The sequence below is a fragment of the Mesitornis unicolor genome, unplaced genomic scaffold (genome assembly GCF_000695765.1).
Source record: "Mesitornis unicolor isolate BGI_N332 unplaced genomic scaffold, ASM69576v1 scaffold15732, whole genome shotgun sequence".
Taxonomy (NCBI): domain Eukaryota; kingdom Metazoa; phylum Chordata; class Aves; order Mesitornithiformes; family Mesitornithidae; genus Mesitornis; species Mesitornis unicolor.
In genome coordinates this window covers 2,357-17,807 of record NW_010169959.1, presented here as the reverse complement: position 1 = coordinate 17,807, position 15,451 = coordinate 2,357, and the positions used below count along the sequence as shown (strand labels likewise).

General features: G+C 51.3%; 1 protein-coding gene across 3 annotated transcripts; it reads left to right on the top strand.

Moving 5' to 3' along the window:
• Positions 1-1,609: 1,609 nt before the first annotated feature.
• On the top strand, positions 1,610-15,152 carry ZNF341 (zinc finger protein 341). Of its 3 annotated transcripts, none has more exons than XM_010179535.1 (14): positions 1,610-1,718; positions 2,718-2,905; positions 3,813-3,965; positions 4,646-4,885; positions 5,702-5,882; positions 7,496-7,580; positions 8,396-8,586; positions 9,208-9,401; positions 10,052-10,260; positions 10,874-10,970; positions 12,082-12,214; positions 12,623-12,734; positions 12,823-12,893; positions 14,053-15,152. In XM_010179535.1, the coding sequence occupies exons 1-14, from the start codon at positions 1,610-1,612 to the stop codon at positions 14,562-14,564; spliced, it is 2,475 nt and encodes an 824-aa protein (XP_010177837.1). In that variant the 3' UTR covers positions 14,565-15,152. The 3 variants fall into 3 exon arrangements, with proteins under 3 accessions (XP_010177837.1, XP_010177836.1, XP_010177835.1); XM_010179534.1 differs by having other exon boundaries at positions 5,702-5,897; XM_010179533.1 differs by having other exon boundaries at positions 5,702-5,903.
• The last annotated feature ends 299 nt before the right edge of the window (positions 15,153-15,451 follow it).

The window sequence follows — 15,451 nt, the reverse complement described above, 5'->3', positions numbered from 1 at the left end:
TTTAACCACTGAAGAACATCCTGCAGCTTGGCGTGGGCTGTAATCAGTGCAAAACCAATCCAAAGCTTTCTCCTGGAGTCTGTGCATGGCCGGGAACGACATCCGTGTAACCAAGTAACTCTGCTTGTCTTCATGGGTTACTAAACCTTGAACTTGGAGGTTATTTGTAGAAGAGGAGGTGTATTTTAAAGCAGGGCTTTGGTCAGTGTGAGAAGATCCACCCAGGGGTGCTCCAGCGGCGCTCTGGGGCTGGTTGCAGCTCTCCCCACAAGCGGAGGCTGGCAGAACTGGACCTGCAGCTTTCAGAGCTGCTGTGCCTCCTTGTGATTTATGTCAAAGGGTTCCCGTAAGCACGGTGCTAATTTTATGGCAGCTTGTGAAGTGTGATCTGCAGCGTTTGTGACCTCCTCTTGGTGAAAAAGGTGTTCCTGGAGTCTTTCTGTTACTTGCTTCACACCAAAGATGCAGGATGAATGAGGATTCACAGAATCGCTCGGTTGGAAAAGCCCTCTGAGATCATCACGTCCAACCGCTCCTGTCTACCCCCTAAACCATATCCTTAAGTACCTCGTCTACCCGCTCTTTAAACACATCCAGGGATGGTGACTCCACCACCTCCCTGGGCAGCCTGGTCCAGCTTCTGACGACCCTCTCAGTAAAGAACTTCCTCCTTATCTCTAACCTGAACCTCCCTTGGCACAGCTTGGTGCCGTTTCCCCTTGTTCTATCCCCCATCACCTGGGAGAAGAGCCCAGCACCCACCTCTCTCCAAGCTCCCTTGAGGCAGTTGTAGGTGGTGATGAGGTCTCCCCTCAGCCTTCTCTTCTCCAGGCTTTAAAAAGCCACTCTTCAGAGTGGCTTTAAAATGCTGTGGGTTCTTTAATGGTCCCCATTGGGAAGGTAACGTCCCAGTTGTCCAGGAGAAATTTAAAGGTGAGGAATATGAGGTGGTTGCTTCTGCTGCACTGCTCCTTTACGCTGTGATCTGTTATGGCATTTTGCTGGCCTTCTTGTGCTGTTTGCTGAGCAGACTCTCCTCAGGAGGAGGGTTCCTTGTCGTAAAGGAATGGTAGGGAGGAGTGGTGCATAAAAATCACTCTTCACTGCTGTTTTTTTCCCCATAATTAGGTTTTTCTATGAGTCTTTGCATCTTATTTCTGAAAAATGCTTAATCCAGTGGTTGTGTGCTGCTGGCCAGGTTGTCACCCTAGATGAGCAGTCCCCAGCCCCTGTATTGATCTGGAATATCTTGGCTGTAATGAACAATATTTGTGCCAAAGCAAGTGAGCTGATTCTGACAACAAATCTGTCTGGGGATGTGTGCTCTCGTGGAGCCAAGAGGGAAATGGAAATGGGAGACAGCAACTGGCGGCTCTTGCAAGAGAGGTGCCCACAGCAGAGCACGGTGCTGGGAGTGGAAAGAGCCCCAGTCCAGTTCTCCTGCATCTCCCAGGATCCCACATTGACTATTTCCTCTCTTTTCCTGGTGTCGAAGGAGTGTGCGGAGCCAGGCTCCCCTCCACAACTCGTGAACAAGCTCCCAGTTCCTCAGCACTCTGTGCAGGGTCTGTGCTCGATTTACCACCCGTGCTTGTGTCTCCTTTCAGGCATGGACAATCAGACGGTGCTGGCTGTGCAGTCCTTGCTGGATGGTCAGGGAGGTGTGACGGACCCATCTGCTCAAAATGTCAACTCCTCTGCTGCTATCCAGTCCATGGGTGAGTGCTGGTAGCACTGGGAGAGAGGGGCAGGGGCTGTAGGTCTCTTCCAACAGCACCAGAACAGTGGGAGAAAGGGGCCAAGTGCCCAGGTGAGTTGGCCATAGAAATAAACTGGACCACACATTTACAGTAAAGGCACGAAAGGAGGGAGAAGCTGCTCTCCCTGCCACTAGAGCTTGTTACCGTTCACATTTTGTATTTAATGAGCTATTCCTTATCCTCTGGAGATGTACAACTGCTCCAGTCACTGAGTATCTCATCTGTGTGAATGAACATGGAAGCTGGTGCTTGACCAGGACTCACTGGGTGGATACCAAGTTATCCCCTGGAGCAGTTACAGTCTGCGTCCCCAAAAATATTCTGCTTCAGGGTGTGAATCAGGCAGGAGGTACAGCCTTGTGAGTTCAACTGGATCAAGTGCAAAACGGTGTGTGCTTGTGTGGTTTGCCAGTGCTGCAAATTTCATCTGGGACGTGGTAACTGGGTGGTCGTCTTTCTGTTTCTAACGTCAAGCAGAGGTGCCAAAGAGCAGAAGTCTTGGGGGTGGGTGGCTTTCAGACACAAGCTGCCGTTGACTCTGTGCTCTGATCCAGGTTACTTCTCTTCCTTTGTGGAAGCTGAGTAATAAAATCTGCCTCAACCAGCATAACGCAGGTGCTTTGGAAGAAGCTGTTTCGGATAAAAGCAGAGGGTGCTGCAGGAGCAAGGCTGGGTTGGTTGCTCGTGTCTTTGGGATGAGAAGACAGACAACGGGGTTCAGTTTGTCACAGGGAGATGGCTGAGATGGGCTCAGCTGCATCAGTTGGCCTTAAGGGAGAGCTTGGGGCTGGGGAAGAGGGACAGTTTGGCCCTTGCAGCTGATCTCTCCTGATGATGATGTCCCTGGGGTGCTAAGATCCAAAAGGTGCCTGTTTTCCTGCGGCTGTGGTCGTTAGGTGTAGCGCTGGGAAATGCAGAAGAAAGCCTTTGGCAGTGATCTGGTCCTTCTAATTGCAGATGATGAAGACGTGTTCCTCTGTGGGAAGTGTAAGAAGCAGTTCAACTCCCTGCCTGCCTTCATGACCCACAAGAGAGAGCAGTGCCAGGGAAATGCTCCTTCCCTCTCCACGGTCTCGCTGGCCACCAACAGCGTGTACACCCCCTCCATCACCTCAGTGCAGCAGGCTCCCAGCGCCAACCGGCAGGTACCGTGCTGTGGGCAAAGGCTCTACTGCTCTGTCACTGTGGTTTCTGGGAGTCGAGGGGACCTCTGGGTGATGCTTTTAGATCCAGTGATGCCTCATGACTGACCTGGGAAGCTCAGTCATGGTCTTCTTGGCTTCATGGTTAAAGCTGGCTGGAATAGCTCTCGCTGTCCTCTGGGATGTGGTCTGGCAATGTCTGGCAGCCTTATTCCTGTATCTCTCTTCTCAGTCTCCTGCAGATGAGCCCACGTAATGTAGGTGTGAGGAGTGTTAAGGGAATATCCTCTCTGGAGTAACTCTCCTTCTCACCAGACTTCTCAGGAGTGAATGCCTTGTGCATGGCTTGCACTGTGCCTGCAATCGTGGTGGTTTCCAAAGTGCTTTCAAGCCAGCTGCTTTTTTCGAGTTAACTTAGTGCCAGTGGATTGCGCTGTCCAGGGCTGCATACACAAGTAGTTTCCACCTGGAAACTGGGACAGCCTCCTTCCCCTCCTTTAATCCGATGCCAGTCTGAGGAGATGATCCTGACGTTCACCATCTGCAGCCAGAGCAGCCTCCCTCAGTTCACCTTCCCTGGCTGGGGGAAGCACCCAGGAAAGGCCTGAACTTGTCTACGACCAGTTTGTCCTGCAGATCTTATTTAATAATCCCAATTTGGATTGTAGCCAGTGACCACTTTCCCAAGCCACTGTGATATTTTTTACCTCCTTTTCTGAAGAACATTTCTAGAGCTGCCTTGTTATTACAGCTAGAAACTACTTGGAATCTGTAGATAATTACTGTGGCTCACCAGAGGCTTTGAAAGCAGAGACTCTGAGGTTCAGTAAAGAGCAGTGGCATCATTTTTTATTTATTATTTTGTCCTGTTGCTGGTGAACAATGCATTTTTATTTTTTTTTTTTTTCAGCAAATTTCTACGTACATCACTGTTCCCCCATCACCTTTGATTCAGACCCTGGTGCAGGGCAACATCTTAGTCAGCGATGAGGTGCTGATGTCAGCCATGTCTGCTTTTACATCCTTGGACCAGCCCATGCCGACGGTGCAGCCCCCGGTGCAGGTAAGGGGCACACATGGGCCCGAGGAGTCCTGCCTGGGGCTGTGTTTGCACAGCAGGGGAGCCCTGTCGGGGTCAATTAGACTTTAGAGATCTGCTTCCATGCTGAATCCTGGGTACCTTCCCAACGCGACAGCCAGGCTCAGGAAGGAGTGATGGATAAATGAAAGGAGATCTCCAAGGTCTGCTCTCTCCATCTTGTTGCTTGATGCCCAAATCTTTGTAACGTGGTCTCCAGCTTTTTGTTGAGCCCCTGTGTAATCGTTGGCTTCCGGAGCCCTTGTCGGTTTGCTTTGTGGATCCCTCTCCTCCTGAGATGGTTGTTTTGGGCTCTCCCTGGGGTTGACCAGGCTGTATACACTCTCCATGCTCTGAAAATGTTCTTTGTAACCAGAAGGATTAAAAGCTTTAAAAAACAAAGCAAAAAAAAAAAAAAGCAGTGGGGTTTGAGTGCTTGGGCTTTGAAGAAGAGAGTGTCTACCAGCAGGTCATGCCAACCCTGGCATGGTCTGGTCCAGCCTGGCAGTTGGACAATGCTGCGTTGTGTTAAGACATCATCACTGTTCCTGCAGATGCTGTTTTGAATCGAGGTTGGGAACGTGTGTGAGGGAGCAGCCCCTCCAACTCCTTGCTGCTGCATTTTCAACATCTTGTCTGTCTGTCTCTCCTTGTTCTGGTTTTAGAGCAGCTTGAGTATGCATGCTGGGGCTGGCTACCTCTCCCAGCCACCCCCGCCTCCACCTCCTCCACCGCCACCCCCTCCTCAGCCTCCACCACCTCCCCCCCAGAGCATGGGGCCTCCAGGGCAGCCCAACGCCGGCGGCAGCGGCGTGGTTGAAGTGTACAGCGCGCCTGCTCCTATGGCAGCAAACAGCACGGTGGAGATCCAGACGCTGGGGATGCAGCCCTATCCACCCATGGAGGTAAGGCCAGGGGCTGTCAGCAGAGGCTCTGTCCTCCTGGGCCTCTTCCAACAAGCTCAGGAGTCATCTGGCTTGGAAATGCAGAATTAGAGTCTGGGAAATGCAGAATTAGAGTCTGGGAAGATGTGATAGGTTATTTGACAGTGATTATTTCCTCTGGGAGAACGTACTGAACAGAAGGATGTTGGCAAGGATGTTTTCAGCCTTATCTTTGGACCTGGCACCTGTGTTAATTTATCAGGATGGACAACAGAAATGTCCTCAAACCATATCACCCCAGACTGATGCTGCTGTCCTTTTCTCTAAGCATCCTTTTCTAATATTGGTGCTGACGTAAACAACTGTGCTTTGCCACCTGAAGTTTTCTTGTGCTTTCCTTCCCTTCTGCAGTCCTGCCAGGGCAGGCAGCAGGACCTGGAAATATCTCTACCTTCAGGGGTGATGTGAACCTGCAGAGTCAGCAGTGATCATTCTGGTAACCTGCTCCAGAGGAATGAGAACCTCTTCTATGCATAAGACATAGATGAGCCATTCGGTGGCTCCTTCAGAGTGTTTCTTTGCTGTCCTGTTCCTGCTGGAATAACTCCTGGCTACTTTGTGATGTTCAACAGAGAGTTTGATGCTGTGCAGGGTGTTAGTTTTAGTTAGAGACACCTTGTTGGACTGGTGAACCAGAAATTTCATCCAGTTTGGCAGGAGGCAGAAAACTCAGCCAGACCAGTAGCCTGATGTGGCAAGTGTTGCTGGAGATGTAGGGTAGGACACGGTATAATTATGTAGCCAATCTGTTTCCTCTGATAAATTGCACTCTTGCAGGTACCAAGCCAGTGTGTGGAAAGCCCTGTGTACCCCTCTCCTCCTGTGTACAGCCCTGGGAAGCAGGGCTTCAAGTCCAAGAGCACCAGCGCTCCCACGCCTTTGACCAGTGCAGGAGCAGGCGGTGTGGTTGGTTTTGATCCTGCTTCAGTTGCCAAAAGTCGACGCTGCAAAAACGAGAGCGGGCTGCAAGAAGGTAGGTGTCCTTAGAGCATTTGCCCTGCACTAACCTGTCATCTCTGAGCTTAGGAAGGACTTTCACTGCACTACTGTGTGGGCAAGCTTGTGCTAGATCTGAGCAGCCACATGCTTATTGGATCACACCTGAAATGAGGAGATACTGCAAAGTGAATTGTTAGAGCTTGGTCTGCTTTAACCCAAGGAAGGCTGCGTAGCCACATGGCTTGTGGGCTAGATGTGGACTCCCTTCCCAGGGGCTCAGCAGACCCATCCCTGCCGTGTGTTTCAATTCCTGTGAAGAAAACATGCCTGTCTCAGGTGAGGCAGGACAGGGGTGTGCCCCATTACTGCGTGGAGATGTGTCAAATCCTCTGCTGGCGTAGCCTGCCCATTGCTGGTGCGATGCAAGCACACCTGGTTGAGAGACAGGGGAGGTCCCAGATGTGAGGTGGGAGAACCACGTGGCCCTCTTCCCCGGGAAGGTTTGGCCTGTGGAGTTACAAATGTACAGATGCTAGGCTTTAATGTTATTTGCAGAGGTGTGACTGGTCATGCAGGCTGCAGCTCTCGGTCCAGAATTTCCCCAAACAGCCCATGGTTCTGCTGTTTTCCATTGGTTTATACCCCATCATAGTAGATGGAAGATCACAGAATCACAGAATCCCAGACCGTTAGGGATTGGAAGGGACCTCCAAAGCTCATCCAGTCCAATCCCCCTGCCGGAGCAGGAACACCCAGATGAGGTTACACAGGAAGGCGTCCAGGCGGGTTTTGAATGTCTCCAGAGAAGGAGACTCTACAACCTCTCTGGGCAGCCTGGGCCAGTGCTCTGGCACCCTCACTGAGAAGAAGTTTCTTCTCCAATTGAAGTGGAACCTCCTGTGTTCCAGTTTGTGTCCATTACCTCTTGTCCTATCATTTTTTGTCACTGAGAAGAGCCTGGCTCCATCCTCGTGACACTCACCCTTTAAATATTTATAAACATGAATGAGGTCTCCCCTCGGTCTCCTCTTCTGCAAACTAAAGAGCCCCAGCTCCCTCAGCCGCTCCTCAGAAGGGAGATGCTCCACTCCCTTGATCATCTTTGTAGCCCTACGCTGGACTCTCTCCAGCAGTTCCCTGTCCTTCTTGAACTGAGGGGCCCAGAACTGGACACAATATTCCAGATGCCTGGAAGATGTGACTGACTGATCTGAGTGGGAGAAATGTGCATGTGCTCTGGCTGATAGCTGCTCTTGGTGAGTTCACAGGAGAGAGACAGAGCTGGGGCCCTTCCTCTCACTAATCCACGGTTTTTTCCCAAAGCCCAACATGACTTCAAAGTAGATGCTTTGTAGTGCAGCTGGAAGGGTCCCTGGAGTGGTTAATGCCTGAAGGGGATGCCCTGCCTCCTCCACTACTACTCTCCTCAGTACTTCTAGAGTTAGCTCAGGCTATGTTAAATATGTTTGTGCCCATAACCTCTCCCCAGTCTGGCCAGGCAAATCTCAGCCTTTCGTAAGTCCTTTATTCTTCATCCTGAATAGATGTGTCTTGGGGTGAGAGCTCTGTGGTGCAGGGGGAATGGGGCTGTGCCACTTGATCTCATTCCTGTGTGCACTCTTGTTCTTTCAGGCAAACCCAAGTCTCCCAAGCTGAAATGCACTTACTGCGACAAGGCTTTTACCAAGAACTTCGACCTCCAGCAGCACATCAGGAGGTAACGGTGCTGCCAGCCTGGACACAGCCGAGGGGCTGAGGTGGAGGGGGGCACAGCCCCTCTGAGGGCGTCTGGACAGTCCAGTAGACCTTGCACTTGGCATGTCCCAGAATCTGTGCAGTGCTGGAGGTGATCCTTCATCCCCCTTCCTCCAGGACTCCTTCTCCCCCATGGCTGAGGTGAAGGCTGCATTATGGATGTAATCTTGTTGATTATGGGCTGGGACTTAAGAGTTGTTTTCCTTGCTGATGAGACCTTGAAAGCCAAACCTGTAATCACCTGATCACTGGATCAGCATCATCTCCACTGCTTGCTTTTGCCCTTTCCTCTACTCTCTTCCCCAGCAAGCTGCAGCCTTTGTGTTTGCTGGTGTTAGCAAGCCATAAGCCAAGTTCAGTGTCTCTGTAGGGAGCTCTTATCAGAGAGTTTTTCTCTGGCAGGAGGCAGTTGAAATCTTCAGCGTTTCCCCCAGTGGAGTCTGCTGGGCTCAGGGCAGGTGAGAAGAAACAAGTGGTGGTTTTGCTCCTCTTCCTGGCCGGGACTCTTCACATGATGTAGTCCATGTGTTGGAGTCTGCTTTTATTCTGGCAGCAGAAGGGTAGGGTAGAAAGACCTTTCTGCTGGGATAGGGGAGAGCAAATTGAGAGATTAGGGGACTGCAAGCTAGAAGAGAAGTGTGCAGGAGAGGGAAAGGTGATAGAGGAGGAAAAGGTCGTAACCCTGAGAAAGTGATGGTGTCCCCAAGGTCCATGCAAAAACCCTAAGGGCTGCCTACTCTCTCTGCTGGCTGCTGATATGGTGCCTTCTGCCTTCAGTCACACAGGTGAGAAGCCCTTCCAGTGCATCGTGTGTGGCCGAGCCTTTGCCCAGAAGTCCAATGTGAAGAAGCACATGCAGACCCATAAAGTGTGGCCTCCGGGACTGGGGTGCACAATCTCCCGCAACTCCATCACGGTGCAGGTCATGGCCTTGAATCCCAACCAGCCAGAGGACGAGGAGAACACAGGTTTGCTGCCTGGGGATGGTGTGTACTAGGGCAGGGCAGTGGTGCGAGGAGTCTGCAAGTCCCTGCACCTCCACACAGGGACACAGGAGCTGCGTGTGCTGTTTGCATTCCTCCTGTGGGGTTTAGCAGCACATCCAGGGTCTGGATACTCTTTCAGCTGGTGGCTTCAGTTCTGGTAGGAGGGGAGGGAACACTCTGACAATGTCATGTCTAGGACAAGGCCCCACTGGAGTTGCTCCATGCAGATATCAAGCACTGTGTGCTGCTGCTTGGATCTTACCTCTCGTCTCCTGCCAGTGATGGGAGTAAATCTGGCTCTGGTTCCCTGGCGGGGGCTTGCCCTGCTGACTGCTCCACAGGGCACAGTTAGATGCCTGGGAAAGGAAAATGGGTCAAGGAGAGGAAGATGGAGTAGTCAGAGCTCTTGATAAATCTGCAGGCAAACTTAAAACTACCCTGTTGGAGAGTGAGAGTCATCTGATCTAAAGAATCTGCCTTTGAAAGGAAGGAAGAGTCTGGCCCCAGGGACAGCCCTGGTGTGTCTCAGCAGCGTGGCACTTGCACAGCAGCTTTTGGAGCTGTCTCATGGCAGGCTGTGACTTTCTGTGTCCCTTTCTCCAGGTTTGACTCAGCCCGTGAGGAACCCTGCAGAACCGCCCCAAGACATGAGCCCCTTGGAGGACAGCGACACAGGCAAACTGGAAGCCAAGCAAGTTGTCTTGATCGATAGCTCTTACCAGTGCCAGTTCTGCCCCAGCAAATTCAACACCTATTTCCAGCTCAAATCACACATGACACAGCACAAGAACGAGCAGGTAGGGACAGAGGGTGCCCTGTGTTGGTGGCAAGATTGGGACGGGCTTCATACAATGCACCAGCTCCCAGGGTCTGTCCTGAGCCTTGTGTTCTGTAAAGGTGCCAGTGCTTCACATGCAGCTTGGCTCTCTACATGTCTGAGTTGCAGCTGTGTGGTCCGAGTGGTCTTGGTAAGCTCTGCTGCCTCCACCCTGCTGAGTGAGAAGTCAGCTGAGCATGTTTGGGTGGCTAAAGAAATGAAGTCCAAAGTTTTCAGCAGCTCTCAGGTCGTGGGACAGTCACTACTGGGGTGTTGTGGTCTCACCCACTCACATGGCTTTGGGTGCTTACACCAACACCCCTTTCTCCCACCGTTCTTTCTGAGAGGAGTGCCCTGATAATCTGTGTTTGCAGAATGTTCAACTCCCAGCAGGTTCTGCTGTTGTCTTCACCTGGAGCTGTCAGCCACATTTTGATGCTGTTCTTCAAAGACCCTTCCTCTGGGGAAGGGGTTGTTTTACCACCACGTTGTGTCCTGCTGCAGCACAGGGCAGGGTTTCACTGCTGTGCCCTGACTGAGTGCTAATGAGCATGGTGGGATGCTCTGGCAGAAGATTTCCCATTTCTTTCCATGATGTGCCACTCCAGTGGCTCTCCTTTCTTCATCCAGGTGTACAAGTGTGTGGTGAAGACCTGCGCACAGACCTTCCAGAAGCTGGAGTCCTTCCTTGAGCACATCAAGAGCCACCAGGAGGAGCTGAGTTATCGTTGCCACCTCTGCAGCAAGGACTTCCCCTCCCTGTACGAGCTGGGCGTCCACCAGTACTCCCACAGCCTGCTGCCCCAGCACAGCCCCAAGAAGGACGTGGCCGTGTACAAGTACAGTAGCAATCGGTGCTCACAAGGCTTGTAGGAGTGAGTGGGTGAAGAGCGTGTTTGGCTGAGTGGTGGGGACGTCAGAGGGAAGAGGGTGTCATGGTTCTTTTGGGCACCCGGGTGGCAAGTTAAGTGCCAAGGCGAAGCACTTCAAATGCAAGGAACCTTTCAGAGAGATGGGGAAAGGTTGGGATCAGTTATGTGGGAAGATCCCATCACTGCAGATCCTCTTATTATCAGTCAAGAATGGGTTGGGCACAGCTGAACCTACACTGTGCAAGAGAGCCAGGGAAGCCCCTTCCCAGTCTGTGGGATATGTGCTTGAGTCCCTGGATGCTCCTATGGGTGTCTGGAAGAGCACCAGCAATTTAACAACTTCTCTGGCCGGTTTCCCAGCATTTCCCCTCTGTGAAGGATGCTAAGTGTGAGTGTGATCTGGCCACGTGGGTTGCTGAGGTTTCAGAGCACCTGGGGGGTGGTGGTATTGTCAGTACCAAACCAACCCTGTCAAAAATCAACCTGGGAGCTGGCTGGTGAAGGAACTGGGCAGCCCTGCCCGGGATCTGCCTGCAGCGTGGGCTCGTTCACAGGCTGTGTCCTTTCTCTCCACATTCAGATGCGTGAAGTGTGTCAATAAATACTCCACCCCGGAAGCCCTGGAGCACCATCTGCAGACAGCAACGCACAACTTTCCCTGCCCTCACTGCCAGAAGGTGGGTGGGTGACTGCTGCTTGAGCCGGTCCTGGACACTATGGCTCTGAGAGGCACAGGACCCCTAGGCTCCCTTTCCTCTCCCTTCCTACCTCAGTATGGACTGGCAGGCTCCCGAGGTGCTTTTCAGAGAGGCAGAGGTGATGCAACCCTGGCCTCCAGCTCTGTGGCCTCTCATGCAGAGCATGTTCCTCCCCACTCTGTTGGCTTTTCTCCTGGGTCCTGTTTGCTAAACAGTTTGTCAGGGGAGCTCCCTTACTCCCACGACAGCACAGGACTGCACACTGTGGGCTGCTGTCCTTATTTCTTAAAAGTGATTGTATCAGGAGGAGCGAGGCTGATCTTGGCAAGTCTTAGAGTGATGGCAGTGCCTTTGACACACCATGCCTGGCTACTTATGGCTGGAAAGCCGAGCATGAAAAGCCCGAGGTCCTGGGGGAGCTCATACCTCAGTTGCTGTCTCCTGTCGCAACAGAAGTGTCTGGGTTCCCCCATGTTCCCCTCTTTTGGATGAGTGCTCTGAGTCCTTGGCAAAGATAAATCTGTCCGAGTGATGTGACTGGGACTGGAACAACGCCAATGTAAGTTTTGGCTAGAAATACTCCCACAGTATTTCCTGAGGGGGTTTGAGGGGCAGAATTTTGTGGGATTTGAATTTGAATAAATTATTTTTTGAAATCCAGACTAAAACTTGGACTCTTGCTCCTCTGTTTATAGCGAAGGAAATGAAAATCCTGCAATGAGGGCAGGGACAGCCTCAAAGGAGGCACTGGGGGTCTTTGCTCAGCCCATCCCACTGCTGGTTCCAGTGGGAGACTGGGCATCCATGTGTGGAGCTGTATGGTGATACAACAGCAAGGTTTCAGCTTGTGTTTCTTAAGGATAAGAAGGTTTTGGGGTTTTTTTTGTTTGTTTGTTGGGTTTTTTAGACTTTTTTAGCTCTGTGTTTTCCTTATGCCAACTAAAGATTTCCTCAGTGTGTCCTTTCCAAGAGAGCAATCACCATGAGCTTTGTCTGCTTTCTGTACACGCCACTCCTCCCATGCCCATGCAGGCTCCGTGATGTCCCTCGTGTGCTGCTGGCTCTTAGCCTTGTTTTTGTGTGTTAACAGGTATTCCCCTGCGAGAGGTACCTGCGCCGCCACATCCCCACCCACGGCGGGGGCAGCAAGTTCAAGTGCCAGATCTGCAAGAAGTTCTTTCGCCGGGAGCACTACCTCAAGCTGCACGCCCACATCCACTCTGGTACGGGCTCCCCCAGCTCTTTATCTCTGTAGCACAGTCCTTGCTGTGCTCTCTAATGCCCTGGCTATTTTCCTGATAAGCAGAGGAACAGAACTGACTGTATGAGTCATTTGTAGTAACGTGGGTTTTAAGAAATGTATGGGTTTGGTTCAGCCTCATGCCCAGCGCTGCAGCAGTTAGAAGTGGCTTCCCCACTGCTTGTGGTTGCAGAAGCTGGCCCTGAAGAGCAGGAGCAGCGCACAGGGTGGGTTGTATCCACCCATTTACCCATCAGGCAGGGGAGGGAAGCTTGGGGAAGTTTGTAGAGAAGCAGAGAGTGGCACCGCTGCCAGAGTGAGCCCTGTATGTGACTCGAGCAGCCCCGTGTGGTTGGACTCTCCCTGACTCTTGGTCTCTTTCTTTGTTCAGGTGAAAAGCCCTTCAAGTGCTCAGTGTGCGATGCAGCTTTCAATCGGAAAGACAAACTCAAGCGACACATGCTGATCCACGAGCCTTTTAAGAAATATAAATGTCCCTTCTCGTACGTAGTGTGTCTCCATCGTGGCTGTGTGTCTTAATGGGGTTGGGATGGGGTTCATGCTGCTCACCAGCATTTGTTGTTGTTGCAGAAGCCACACGGGCTGCAATAAAGAGTTCAACAGGCCGGACAAGCTGAAGGCTCACATACTGTCCCATTCGGGTAAGTGCAGCTCTGCCCATGCTGCTGGTGGTTGGGGACAAGGTGACTGGGATTTGCTGTGGTGGTGCAGGAGCACGTTACAAGAGGAATAAGCCTGAGAAACAAGAGAGCAAACTGTGGAAGTGCTTCTGCATAAAGCAGAAGCTTTAAGCATAAGCAGAAAGCAGAAGCAAAGCATAAGCAGAAGCACTTCCACAGTTTGCTCTCTTGTTTCTAGAAGTGCAAGACTTTCGTTACAGGTGCTTTCCCTGCGGTGTCCCTCCACAGCTCAGCTAACGCAGGTACTGTGTGGCTTCCTGTGAAAGATATTTGTGTGGTACAGCATTTCCCAGATTTAGACCTAAATTATCAATATAATTTATTAGATTTATTTTTTTAATCTCTGTTGCTGCAGGCCTGTTTAATTGAGCTTGCATTTACAGCTGTGTCTTAAGCTTTGGTCTGTTTTCTAAAGCAATGTAAATCTGCAGGCAGCGTCTGCTGGCGAGGCGCAGAAGCAGAGCTGGGTTTCTCATTGTGTTTGCTGTCAAATGAATATCTGGAGTGCTTTGTCCACGCCTCAGTAACATCTCTTATGCAAAATGAGATCTCTTGGGATTTGATTCCCTTCTCTCTGTGTTCCAAAAATGATGCTCTCACTCCTAATAAAGACAAACAATGTATTCCCGTGCCCCAGGGAATGTTTTGACTTCTGTCTCTCGGGGTAAAACTGAAAGTATTTTCTCATGTCTGTCATGTCCAGACCCTGCAGAGTGTGATCAGATGGGGCTGTGCTGACAGTGCATTCCCATACTTGGGAGGAAAAAAAAAAGTGAAAATTTTATTACTTACTAAATACAATTCGAAAAAATCAGACTTTAAGATTGTTCTGCATTTTCTTCAGTTGCCTGACTTTTTTTGTCTGGTGATATTTTAATCCTCTTATTTGGAAGCAAGAACTATTGTTTTAGCCCTTCGTAAACACTGACATTCAAATCGTAGCCACTCACCCTTTTCTGACTGCAAATTTGCCTGGCGTGCTGTCTCCTCCCTTTTACCAGGGATCCCTTTTAAGAGGGGATGAAGCTGTCGCACGCTCCTTGGCGTGGTGCAGGTTTTCCTGAAGATCTGCGTTAGGGCGCAGGGTCTCTAACTGAGCTCTCTCTCTCCTCCAATGCAGGGATGAAGATCCACAAGTGCCAGTACTGTAACAAGTCCTTCAGCCGACGAGCCCACATGATCGAGCATCAACGCTCGCACACCGGCAACTACAAATACCGCTGCCCCACCTGCAGCAAAGGCTTCACCCGCCACAAGTACATGAAGGACCACAAGTGCCGGCTGGGCTCACCCAAGGACAAGGACCTGCAGCTCAGGAAGCCCCAGAAGAAGCGGGTGGCGCGGGGACGCAAAGCGGGCCTTTCCCTCCCTAGCCAGCTGGGTCTGGCGGAGCTGAAGGACGGTGCTGCTGCAGAGAGCCCCCCTGAAGGTGGCTCTAACAAAGAACCGTTCCAGGAGTCAGACGCAGTCCTGTCCATCGTGGTTGGTGGATCGGGAGCTGCTGACTCAGACCTTGTTCCTGGGCAGCCCAACAGCATTGCATCCAATTTGGCCCTGGCAGAACTGCAGACGGCCTCGGACGGCCCCTGCACCATGCTGGCTGTTCCCGTTTACATCCAGACAACGGAGTGATGATGTGTAGAGCCACTGTGTGGCTGAGGGCTGCTGCTGGGGCTGTCAGTCTCAGTGCTGAAATTTATCCTGGTGAAAAAGACCAAAGCTCTTGTGGGGAGGTAGATGGACGTGGGAGAGAATGGCTTTCATCTCCACTTGTTCTTCTCATCCTTGGGCAGAGGCTGCTTGGAAGCCACCAACGGCTACAAGGCACTGAAGAGAACAGCTCCGTTACTTCTTGTCCTTCTGCACCACTGGTCAGCCATGGGCAAGAAAGACTTAAGATCCCTGAATCAGGGTGAGAAGAAGGAGCGTGCAAACTTGCAACAAAGAGAGCTGCTGCAATCAGGTGGCTTTGCAAATCACAGCCTGTCCCATCTGTGGTTTTTCTGGCCTAAAAGCTGTATTGCCCAGTATTTGGGTGGCCTTTCCGAGAGCAAACAATTGATCCTTCCTAGTGGAAGCAAGTTCATCCTGAGATCCTTTGGGAACACTGTTCAGAACTACCCTGATAGACTTAACTCTGGTATCTTTCTCCTCTCTGTCTCTATCAGTAGAAAGATCACCTTGTCTGTACTACATGTGTTATAAACACCATGGACCTCATGTGCTGTGTGGAGTCAGTAGTTGCGAGCATGTGTGTATTGGCTTTTCTCTCTGGTTGTTATTCCCTCCAAAGTGTTCTTTTCATGTTTTTTTCTCCATATCCAAGGATCTCCAAGTGCCTTAGACATCAGTGAGTCAACTCTTGTGACAGTTATAGACGTGACACCTCCTCTTTACAGCGAGGGAGACGAAAACCTGGCTGAAGTGTCCTGGCCAGGATCACACAGGAAACCTGTGATGCATCCACGAGCCAGTTCTCGAGCATCAGCTCTGGACTGGGTGCTTCTGGGCTTCTTCCC

Coding starts and splice junctions, on each gene's coding strand:
- ZNF341 (XM_010179533.1), top strand. CDS start 1,610: ATGGACAATCAGACGGTGCTGGCTGTGCAGTCCTTGCTGGATGGTCAG. Junction 3,966..4,645: donor CGGTGCAGCCCCCGGTGCAG/GTAAGGGGCACA, acceptor TTCTGGTTTTAG/AGCAGCTTGAGTATGCATGC. Junction 12,735..12,822: donor AAATATAAATGTCCCTTCTC/GTACGTAGTGTG, acceptor TTGTTGTTGCAG/AAGCCACACGGGCTGCAATA.